Source organism: Coturnix japonica, chromosome 8 (genome assembly GCF_054131305.1).
Source record: "Coturnix japonica strain WE chromosome 8, WE-NBRP24, whole genome shotgun sequence".
Classification (NCBI taxonomy): Eukaryota; Metazoa; Chordata; class Aves; order Galliformes; family Phasianidae; genus Coturnix; species Coturnix japonica.
In genome coordinates, this window is record NC_140670.1 from 30,727,512 (window position 1) to 30,739,134 (window position 11,623).

At 42.9% G+C, this 11,623-nt stretch overlaps 2 protein-coding genes across 14 annotated transcripts; one reads left to right on the forward strand and one right to left on the reverse strand.

Annotated features, from left to right (window-relative positions):
- Positions 1 to 326: 326 nt before the first annotated feature.
- Positions 327 to 8,172, reverse strand: UROS (uroporphyrinogen III synthase). 13 transcript variants are annotated; one of them, XR_014948797.1, is made up of 10 exons: positions 8,109 to 8,172; positions 6,137 to 6,226; positions 5,819 to 5,902; positions 5,260 to 5,356; positions 4,836 to 4,910; positions 4,657 to 4,731; positions 2,948 to 3,031; positions 2,223 to 2,408; positions 1,537 to 1,635; positions 327 to 1,090 (listed from the first exon to the last, which is right to left on the reverse strand). XR_014948797.1 is itself a non-coding variant. In XM_015867517.3 (10 exons), the coding sequence occupies exons 2-10, from the start codon at positions 6,197 to 6,199 to the stop codon at positions 944 to 946; spliced, it is 810 nt and encodes a 269-aa protein (XP_015723003.2). In that variant the 5' UTR covers positions 6,200 to 6,226; positions 8,109 to 8,172; the 3' UTR covers positions 327 to 943. The 13 variants fall into 13 exon arrangements, 10 of the variants coding, with proteins under 10 accessions (XP_015723003.2, XP_085410992.1, XP_015723004.2 ...); XR_014948796.1 differs by having other exon boundaries at positions 8,042 to 8,172; XM_015867517.3 differs by having other exon boundaries at positions 2,223 to 2,308.
- Positions 8,173 to 8,176: 4 nt separating this feature from the next.
- Positions 8,177 to 11,572, forward strand: BCCIP (BRCA2 and CDKN1A interacting protein). The gene is made up of 7 exons (XM_015867515.3): positions 8,177 to 8,317; positions 8,515 to 8,589; positions 8,704 to 8,784; positions 9,323 to 9,418; positions 9,929 to 10,116; positions 10,560 to 10,734; positions 11,174 to 11,572. Exons 1-7 carry the CDS (start codon positions 8,201 to 8,203, stop codon positions 11,342 to 11,344), a joined length of 903 nt encoding a protein of 300 aa, XP_015723001.2. The 5' UTR covers positions 8,177 to 8,200; the 3' UTR covers positions 11,345 to 11,572.
- Positions 11,573 to 11,623: the final 51 nt, after the last annotated feature.

Here is an 11,623-nt window from a genome sequence, read left to right on the forward strand (position 1 = left end):
TAAGATAATTGGGTTCAGATTAACTCTTATCCTAGGTACAAAGCTTCTTACCTAATTGGAAATTCAGGTCATACACTTAGAATTAAGCTAATAGAAACTTACAGCAAAGGAGGGTTTCTGTGTCATTCCATGAACTTTAGTGCTATGCTAACAACATGAGTGACTTGCATAAGGATTATAATTGAGTGTATTATGATTCAAATCTTCTATGGATTTCACAGCGTTGGCTGAAGGTAGCATGAGTGCTAAATAGGATTACTTCTCCTTTCACAGTTAAACAACTAAAGAATAAACCACATCCAAACCAGACAACTCTAACACCATTATTAATGATACGCCAGTTTATTTCTCTGTTTAGGAATCCTTCATTACAGAAATAGAAATGAAAACCTATTTTTTGAAGACTCCATGCTGAAAGGATGTGTCAATAACTGACCTGCTGTTAGCTTCACTTGGTGCAACAGCACAATAATTATCCTGCTCCACTTAGAATCTACAATCAGCATCTTAATATTTCAGAAGGAGAACAAGGAAAGAACAAGGAATAATCTTTGCAACAGAAAATACTTCAACATACTTATAATCTTCTTTTACAACAGAAGATGTGCATGTAGAAACTGTACACAAAGAAGGGGAAACCTCAACCTGTGCACTAAGAGGTACCTGAGGCGACACATGGAACATGAAATGACAATATATTACTCTCATTCAGCGTGGCTTCTCACAGTTTGTTTGCTGGGAATGCCCAGGTAAAATATTTACACTGCACACGTAAAAAGGGGCTTCAGGACGTGCTGGATGAATTCTAGATTTCCTTAGATGCTTATGTGTCACACAAGCTGCTGCTGGGAGAGTGCTGTGACTTCACTGCAGGACAACAGGTCTGCAAAGTGAAAAAGCCTTCCTGTAGAGAACCAGTCTGCCTCAAACACATGCTGTGCTGTCACTCCGGTACAATGCAGTTCTGTGAGTGCAGTGCTTTTTGGATCCCAGCAGCGAGGTCTTGAGGAGTGGGACTCTCTGCAGTGCAGCTTACTGGGATTCCTGCTGCTTCCATGGCTTCGGCAGTTGTTGGACCGATGGCAGCAAACTGCAATGACATTGTTTACAGCTGGAGTTACTGTGAGCAGGTATGGGATGAGCTCTTATTAGTTGCTTCCTTTGCTAACAGAGTCAGAAATCAGTTTGCAGGTCTGAGCTCACTGAGTTGTACCATTTCGCACTGAAGACTTTCAGTACAAGTCAGCTACCAGTGGGGCTGTTTAGAAAGTACTTGATTACTATTTCCCCCACCATTACAAACCTTTATAGCTTGTACTTCAAAGAACAGGAGAAGTGAGAGGGATTTCAGTATGCTTCAGCCTGCAATTGCTGACTCAAGATCTATTCACACCTTCACATCACTTAGAGAAAATACAGCCTTTACCCAGTGAAGGCTGAGCAAGTGTGTGGGGGGTGAAGGAGCTCTGTCAACTCCTTTTTTCTCAGCTATATATTAGGATAGGATATATTGCACCATTTTAAAAGAAAAGGTACCTTTACATGGTTGGCAAAATCACCAGAAAGCTTCTGAATGTGCTGGAGGCAAAACTTGACACCAGATGGGCTGAAGAACACGATGCTGGCTGGAATTCCCTGTGTGAAAGTAAGCAGAGGTTGGCAGAGGTTTCTCAGTTCCAGCAGCACATCAGTTCTTTCACAGCAACCCCTTTAAATGTCTCTGTATGGACACAAAGTGGTTGTTTCTTTAATGAGAAACAGATGCTAAGCCAACAGAGGGCTCTCTGGTGCAGTGTGCCAAACCTCCACACAATGCTGAAATTCAGGTGTGGCTTTAACCAAACAGTGTCACATACCCATTTGGTGATAAATGTACTGCAGTTTTTCTTATTTCACTGTTTAGCAAGAAAACTCAGCAAGTTATTTCACTAAATCCATTCCCTTCTATGTCAGTTGTCGCCATATTCAGTTCCCCAGCTCACGTGGTTTACCCTAAGTTCTGCCCACCCAGAGATGCTGTGACAAAGATGAGGCAATGCAGATCACACAGAGGGCTTTCCCTCCTGCAATAAGGCCTTAAGAGAACCAAAAGGCAATTCTGCAAGATCCAGACCCAAAGCACGTGCCTTCTTTATCGTGATTTTCATCCTTGGGAAGTGAAAGGTGTATTTTGGTTACGACACGGACCTCAAAAATACTGAAATTCCAATTGCACCCAGTACCTGCTGTGTGAAATAGCTGCTCAGTGACTGCTGGAGGTGCTCGTGTTGGGCAGTCTGGTACACAGTCAGGCTCTCCAGCGCTATGCCTGGGATCACAAGAGGCATTCAGAACCAAACAGGATTTCATTGATTTCTATTATTTCAGGAAAATGTTCTTATCGTACCACTTTAAAGTACTATTTCAGGCTAAAAAGATACAGGAAGAAGGACAGGAAGGATTCATATGTTATTCTTTCTATGTGTATTACACAAGATCTAACAGAACTTTTCTATCTTGAAGCATGTTAAGACAACTGTCATGTCTCACAGCACTTCTGTCAGTAACTTCCTTCTCATGGATAACATCAAAGGTGATGAATAAAAGCAAGTAACCCTGCTTAAGCTGTACTACACCAAATCCTGGAGCTGTGAGCAGCATCCAGCTTCAGAGATTGCCCAAGGAGGCTGTGGATGCCCCATCCCTGCAGGCATTCAAGGCCAGGCTGGATGTGGCTCTGGGCAGCCTGGGCTGCTGGTTGGTGACCCTGCACACAGCAGGGGGTTGGAACTGGGTGAGCACTGTGGGCCTTTGCAACCCAGGCCATTCTCTGATTCTATGAAAGACTGCACTCCCATCCTCCAAATGACATCACAGCAAATTCCATTTTCATTCACATTTGGTTCAAAACAGGTACAACTTGTCTCCTAACAGACTGAGTGCATTGAGGCTCTAAGGGAGGTTCAACCTTTTTCTTTAAGTGCTGTAGGAAGTACTTCTCTTTTCAGGGCTCCGCAAGGAAAAAGAAGGGATGATGAATGAGGTTTCTCACCTGTAAATACACAAAACCTTGTCGTTAACTTCATGTTTTTATTAAAGACTAAATGATGCATTTAATCCACTGTAAAGGTATCAAATGCTGAACTCTGCATGCTTCTACCCCAACGCAGCCCTGGGGTACCTGAAAGCACTCCCAAGGCAACTGCATCCCCAATTCAGAGCACAGAGCTACTTAGCATCTAAATTAAACAATATTCCACAACTGTAATACGAATGCACCGACCAAAAAGATCTTATGAAAGATAAACTGCATTTCTATTCTCTGTGCCATCCTGCAAAGAAAAACAAGGACTGTGCAAGTTATCTTTTCCTTCTCAGAAACACAATCTTCTCGATTTTTGTATTTAAAACTTAAGCTTTCTCATAAGGGAAAGAACATTCAGGCAGACAGAGGACAGAAATACTCTGCTGGAAATTTTAGGCTATCTACATGTGTGTTTTCTTGCTTGCCCAAGGACACAAGGTTCTAATTCCAAGGCTGGGAGACTGGAAGTGGGTGTCCACACATCCTCATATCCTTTCAAAAGGAACTGGCTTCCAACCTCAGTTGCTGTTATATAACCTGCCTGTGGATGCTCCTTGCCTATCTGGGAAGAAGGACCTTTCTGTGCAGTTTGCCTGTTCTACAGATAAGGGAATACCACTTCGGGTGGTATTAAAGCAAGTGAGTAACAAAAGGAGTATCACTGCTGCAGGTTTTATTTGTATTCTGACAACAAATTCTAATGACCAAAAAACCCAGAGCTGTTCCTTTCATTTGCCCATCATGTTTAAATAAATAACAATAAAAGAAGATGGAGGTTCTTACAAACCACTTGGTAAAGGCCAAGAGCATCGCTACGCAGCCTCCAATACATCACCGAGTGTGATTACATCTATCAACAAGCAGACTCCAATGATTGAAATGTGCTGGATGGTTATTAAAACTGAAGGGTATTCAAAGGCAGTCATTCTCACAAGGATAATGGCAGTGCTACAGCTCTGTGTTAATTTAAACAGCCTGCTGGTGTTCTGGCATGAAACTGCCTTCAGCATAACATATTCTATATAGAAAGCTGTAAAACATACAATTTTCTTCCCCACTGGTGACTATCAGAAGCTGCTGCTTCTTCCAAGCCACTCTCTTTGGGTAAAGAAAAACAGAGTCCTCTGAAACCCTTTGTTAGTTCCCCTCATCCACTCTGAGTTCTGTGATGGTGAGACATCTCCAGCACCAGCTGCACTAAAGCAAGGGAGCCCAGGTCATCCCATGCTCACTGACAATCTGCATGCTCAGACAAACAGAAGCAGCTCCATGTTATGACCAAGCAGCAATTTCAAATCGTTACAGCTCTGACCTTTAATTAAAACAAACAACCAACACCATTTGTCTGCTGGGTTATTCAGTATCCAGCTGCGGGGTCTGTGATGGCAGGTGAATTAATATCCCACACAGGGATTTCCAAACATTGCTTATGGCCTTTTAGAGCTACCTCTGCTATTCCCAGAATCTGAATCCAGAGACAGAAGATGACACAGACTGCATACACTGCTCTGCTTCAGCATACACTCGACTGTGTATATAAGAAACAACAAGGTACATGAGCTTAATGTAAGTAGGAGATTTCAGATACTTACTTGAGCAAATATATTCAGCTAATTTTTCAGCATTTCCACTCTTTTCTCCTTGTGGAGAAAGGCCAATTTCTTCCACTATAAGCAAAGGCAATAAGAAAACTCCACTGAATAATTCGGAGTCACAGAAACATGAACTGAAATGGGGGTCCCGACTCGACCCACCTTAAACTGAAGCTTACCAAGAGAAGCCGTAGCCTTTCCTACCACGTATGTTGGTTTGGTATTCCATTGTTGTTTAAGAGTTTTTGACCATGCTGTAAAACATTAAATGTGGCAATAAAATATGATAATAAGGGGGTAAACTCGACTGGTGCTCACTTCAGTACTCTATAAAGAAACTGACACAGGAGAAAAGTAGATCTGATTGTACGTTAAACAAACATAAATAAGTTCTCAGCTCTGAAGTAAAATGTAACAGAGAGCAAAATAAAAGGACTGGAAAAGATGTCAAATGAAATAGAATAATATATGTATATATTTTGGAATATATATATTTATTTTTTTTGAAAGGCATTCTCCAAACACTGCTGATGGGTGAAACAAAAAGACAAACTTCATAAAACACCAGAAGAGAAAAAACAAGAAATATGGATGGGCACTTACCTTCACTTTTACTATTCTGTTTTAAACATATCTTAATGGCTTCCAATGCTCTTGGACTGGTAAAAACGAGGCCTCTGTAATGCTCTGGATGAGAAAGCTGCTTGGAAATAGGAAATGTAGGAAACACATCAAGAATCCAGCAAATATGGTAAAAAATCAGTTCCTTCTAACATTGTGAACAGCAAAGCAGCACCAACAGAAAAATGAAGTGGGCAATACATTACATAGTTTGACCCTAGGAGATGAGGTACACAGCTTTGGTGCAATGGAAAGGTGAACCTCAGGTGAGCTTTAGTTGGTACAACAGTCTGGTATTTTATTGGCTATGATGCCTGTGACTACTGCTGGTAGCTTTACCATTTGATCTAACAACCTTTGTCATTAGGGAGTGCAGACAGCAGCCCTCTCATTGTATGTTACATCGCAGGACAGACTTCTGCTTGTGGAAAAACAACATGAGGTACTACAAAGGGCAGCAGTGTTATTAACTCAGTGTAAGACGCTGCACCTTGGCAACCATGGCCTGAAAACAAGGCAACAGGAATCCCTCCAAACGTACCTTTTCAAACAAGGCTTCAAGAGACACAAATTCAAAGGACAACACTGGAATCAAAGTTGCTTCGAATCCATATAATCCTAATTCCTATGGAAAAAAAAAAAACATGTAGATACAATTCTATAAATACACTTCCAGCAGTATTTATTTCAAAGAAGCAATGAGGTCAGCACAAGTATATTTTTCCTAAGCTAAAATACAAGGGCATCTTCCTTGTTTTCCTTAGTGAATCTGCTTAGGTTCACCTACCTTGGTGAACAAAACGATACTGTTATTTAATAGCAAAATGACATGACCATGTAGTTTTTTGAGTTTACTCACTTTAACGTACGGATCTGGTCCCGACTCTTTGTCTTTGGGGTCCTTCAGTAACAGAACCTTCATCGTTTATCAAATAATTGCAGAAGAACTCTGAAACACGAGAAAAGAATGTATCTAAATTAGATCTAGAAGCCTTTTTGCTGAGCAGTGCCCTTAATAGCTCAGCCTGAGTCGGAGCAGGGCTCCCTGTACAATGAGTAAGCAGCTAACACACGTTCTCTGGGAATGAATACCCACCCTGATAAGAGCAGCAAATAACATGCTGGCTTCAGATAATGCTGCTTAAGGGAGAAGCGACAAGGAAAGTCATCAAGGAGAAAGCTGCAAAGGAAGGAACAACCCCTACAAGGCAGTCATGTTCAGCAATGAAATGTGCTTCTGGCTGTAACAGCTTTATCCCATGCTGCTCTATCCTGTTTCAGGGCTCACACCTGTTGCTCATACACAGAAGGGAAGGAGGTTCTTTGTTCCTTACGTGCTGACTGGTGCTGAATTCAATGACTGATCCCAACACTTGGGCAAATACAACAAGCAGCAAAGGAACACGGATGGCTGTCCAACACAGCACATTACAACAGCAGCTTGCAGCTCAACACGCTTAAGGGGTCAAGAACCCCAACAAGCATCGCCAATGAATCATTAAGGGAAAGCACACAAGACATGTGGCAGCTTCAGTAACAGCGATTACAGTGCGTATCTCCAATTCCCCACTCCCTCCCATCTGAAAAGCTGCCTCCAAACTAATTGCAAACTATTTCTATGAGGGAGGATGGCTTCCAGAAAGAAAGAAATGTGTCCTGCTGTTTCTGCTTCTGAGTGACACTGAGAGCTGCAAAATACATCAAGCTTTAATATAACTCCAGCTCCTCTTTTATTGTAAGAAACTGCATAGGTCACACAGCAAGGATTGATTGCCAAGCGTAACAGGAATGTCATAAACTGAAATGGAGGTGAATTACAAAACACTGCTGACATATGCTCTGAAAACAACCCTTTTCTGATGTTATGTATTTTTTACCACTATTTTTTCCTAGCAAATAGCTGAGTTCAATAACCAGAGAAGGAAAGAAAGATTACCTGTGAGATAACATTGTATATACACCATTAAACACAAGCAACTTTTCTGAATAATAATTCCTGCCATTCAGGTGTCTACATCCCAAAACCCAACCCTGACCTGGCAATCCCCTGGGGCTGCAGGACTCGGACCTCTTATAGAATCATTCAAGCTGAAAATGACCACTCAGATCCCCCAGGCCAATTTGAACCAAATCAACCCAAACTGACCTGACCCAACCCAACCCAACCAACCCAACATGACCCGACCCAAACTGATCCAATCCAACCCAACCCAACCCAACCAACCCAACATGACCCGACCCAAACTGATCCAATCCAACCCAACCCAACCCAACCAACCCAACATGACCCAACCCAAACTGATCCAATCCAACTCAACCAACCCAACCCAATGTGACTCAACCCAACTGACCCAACTCGAATCAACCCAACCTACCCAACATGACCCAACCCAACCTGTTCCAATCCAACTCAACCAACCCAATGTGATCCAAACCCACCAGCCCGACTCAACCAACCCAACCTGAATCACCCCAACCAACCCAACATGACCCAACCCAACCTGATCCAATTTAATTCAACCAACCCAATGTGATCCAACCCCACCAGCCCGACCCAACCAACCCAACCTGCATCAACCCAACATGACCCAGCCCAACTTGTCCCAATCCAACCCAACCTGCCCCTCCAAGGGAAGGCAGCCCCCATCCATGTAGCACACACACAGCTGACATCCCCCTGTGCACACACTGCATCATGGCTCAGGCCCCTCCTAGCGACTTTATTAGCATTCGTCCCCGTCAGTAACGACACACAGGGCCTTACATGAAACACGGTGCGACGGAGGCTCACCCATTAATGGCACTTATGGGCATTGATCTCCCCCTCTCACCTGCCCCGCTCCGCTCCCGGCCGCCCCGGCCCGGCTCCTCCCCTCCCTCCGCTCTCCCTTCCGTGTCCGCCTCGCATGCGCACAGCGCCAATATGGCCACGCCGGCCAAGCGCAGGGCAAGGCCTGCAACCCCGGAACGGGACTCGGGATCGGATTCGGAGCCGGAATCGGGAGATTCGGAGTCCGAGGAGGACGAGCAGGTGGACGAGGTGAGCAGGGGGACGGGGTGGGCAGGGGGACGGGGTGGGCAGGGGGATGGGGTGAGCAGGGGGTTCCGTTTGGCCGGTAGGTAGAAGTTTCCCTACTAAAGTGGGGGTGGGGACAGGCTGATGGTAGCAAACCTTATCGTCTCTTTAAAGCCCCGGCTTCCTGCTCGCTTAATTTTCCCTATTGTGCTTTTCTGTAGGAAGTGAATGTTGAATTTGAAGCGCATTCAATATCAGACAGTGACTACAACGGGATAAAGAAGCTGCTGCAGCAGGTACTGTGCATCATGTCAGCAGGGATGATGCTTATGTGGATAAACAGCTGCAAGCAGGCAGCAGCTCACATTGTCCGTACTGCATCTAAACCAGCCTTGCTTTTTGTTTTCCAGCTGTTTCTAAAAGCTCCCGTTAACACCGCTGAGTTAACCGATATATTGATACAACAGAATCATATTGGAAGTATCATCAAGGTAAGGCAGAAGTGGCTGTTGTAAATTAAGTACAACGTTGCTTGCTTTGAAATGCAGCATTGCATTTCTGGAAGTGAGTCGTGTCTTCAGTGCTGTTTGTAACTTGCTTGACTTTGTTTGGGGATTAATTCTCCTGTTGGACCTGATATTTTCCATGCCAAACAGTGAAATTGGTTTATTGTTATGTGCAATTTATAGAGTCATAGAATCACAGAATGGCCTGGGTTGCAAAGGCCCACAGTGCTCATCCAGTTCCAACCCCCTGCTGTGTGCAGGGTCACCAACCAGCAGCCCAGGCTGCCCAGAGCCACATCCAGCCTGGCCTTGAATGCCTGCAGGGATGGGGCATCCACAGCCTCGAGTTTCCTCTTGTGGGCTTTAGAAAGGACCCTGGAATGAGTCCTGAGTTTTTCTGCCCAGCATGAATATGATTCTTAGGTAACAAATGTATCTTCTGGAAAGCAAACAAACATATTCCGGTGCAAGGAGTGGAAATAGAATGTCAGTGTGAATTATTTCTCTTTCTTTCATCAAACAGCAAGCAGAAGTACAAGAAGACAGCAGTGATGATGATGATGTTGATGATGATGAAGTCTTTGGTTTTATAAGCTTCCTAAACTTAACTGAAAGGAAGGTTGGTATTCCTGATTAACTTCTGGGCTGATGTAAGTGTGGCTGTGTTCTGCTTTTCTGCTTGGAACAGCATGTTGAGATAGTTGGATGAGGATTCTGAATCTTGCTGCGGAGGATTATGGGCTTAGAAGTTCTGCATCACTTCGGTTTCTTTTGGATCTAGTCCTGCATAACTTGCTGAAGATCAGAGAATTGAAACAGAGAATTAAGACTGATCTGACCAGTATTTCCAGGGCGGCTGAGCTGCCAGCCTCTTCCATTTCTTTACTTCCATCTTGAGCAGCTGTTGAGTTTTGCTATTAAATGTTGTGGTGTCGTAGCTCCTCACTCTGCTCCTGTCAGCTAAGAACTTTTGGTTTCACTCTTCTTCAGGGTTGCGGAATTGTGCATTGCTTCAGGAACCACTAAAGGAGTCTGTCTATAGGACTGTTGGATCCTCCCTTGAAGCTGGTGATTTTCTTGTGTAAACAGTTCTTGTGTAACATAAAGAACGTGTGCCTTTCGATTCTAGGGTACACAATGTGCTGAACAAATCAAAGAGCTGATTCTAAGTCGGTGTGAGCAAAGCTGTGAACAGCGCGTGGTTGAACAGCTGGATGAGCTCCTGAAGGATGATACGAAGCCCGTGGGTTTGCTGCTGAGTGAGAGGTTCATTAATGTACCACCACAGATTGCTTTGCCCATGCACCAGCAGCTTCAGTAAGTGGTTTTCGCTGTGTTTTATTTCATGTTTTATTTCGTGTTTAACATGAAGATGATCAATACTTCATATCTCTTGTATAGTACTGTGGTAAGAGAACTGATGCTCTCAGTAAGACGTAAAAACAAAAAGGTGATTTTCATCTGTAAGGTCTATGGTTTCATTTAGTTTTTTAAACACCCTTGGGTTTTCAAACTATGCTCTTACAAATAATGTGCTGTAATACTGTCTTAGCTAGTTCCTTAGAGAAAACCAGCTATGTTATAGTTCAACTTTGTATTACAGTCTGTTTTTACTTTCAGCTGGGAGAAGTTAAGGGACTTAAGGGTGTAGTACAAATGGACTTTCTAAACTAACACACTGTGGGATTTACACTTGCTGAGGCTTTTAATTATGGACACTCATGATTAAATGGTACACCTGAATATTTATTTATCTTCAGGAAAGAATTAAAGGAGGCGCAGAGAACAAACAAACCTTGTGGGAAGTGTCACTATTACCTTCTTATCAGCAAAACCTTTACAGAAGCCACAAAGAATTCTAAGAGGAAAGAAGGGAGAAATCAGCAGAAGGAGGAATTAATGTTTGCAAATGCAGAGGAGGAATTCTTTTATGAGGTAATGTACACAATTCTATTACTTTAAGGTGTTTATTTTTCATTGCAACACTTGCAAAAAAGGTGTTTCACCTAAACTTCCAAGGTTACTTCCAAAAATACCACAAAATGAGGTGCTGTTTCAAAGCGAATCAGAGGGGCACTGGTTTCTCCTTTTGCTTTTTATTCTGATGCCATTAAGCTGTAACAATGGCGATCATTTTAGTATTTAATATGAATTTTACAAATCAGATGAGAAGCAAATAGTTTACGGCTCTTAGTATTCGGTTGTTTTGGTTTAATAGTTGGTTTAATTGTAGGTTGTTTTAGTGGGCCTCTTGCATGGGAGAAAGTAACTATCTTCCTCATAAGACTTCATTGGGTTTGCTTTGCTCAGATTATGTATTATCTTTATGCTAATCAAAATGCTTAATTCTAATGCATTTATTTCTGTTGCTTAGAATGCTCTTCTGAAGTTCAGCTACTCCGTGCAAGAGGAAAGTGACACCTGTTTGGGTGGCAGATGGTCCTTTGACGATGTACCAATGAAACCCTGGCGGACTGTCATGGTAGTTCCAGCTGATGGAATGAGTGTAATTATGGACAAACTCAAAGACTATCTCTCACTGTGAACTTTCCCTTCAATGGTGTTTTTCTAAAGCAGGCACACAGTGCTGTATATTTTCAGAAGCCTGCCAAGGAGTTAATGGTTTTCTACTGCCCAGTCGCCTCCTCTGTACACTTAAAAGACAAGTGGATGACTCAAAATACCTATCAGATGGCTGTTTTAATGCATTGTATTTTAGGATACTTTGGTATCGTCGTTAAGCAGTCAATAAAAATCCAGCGTTACGAGAAAACTTGAAGGATCTCCTTATGTTTTTAACTGCATTGAAATCATATGTTGTTAC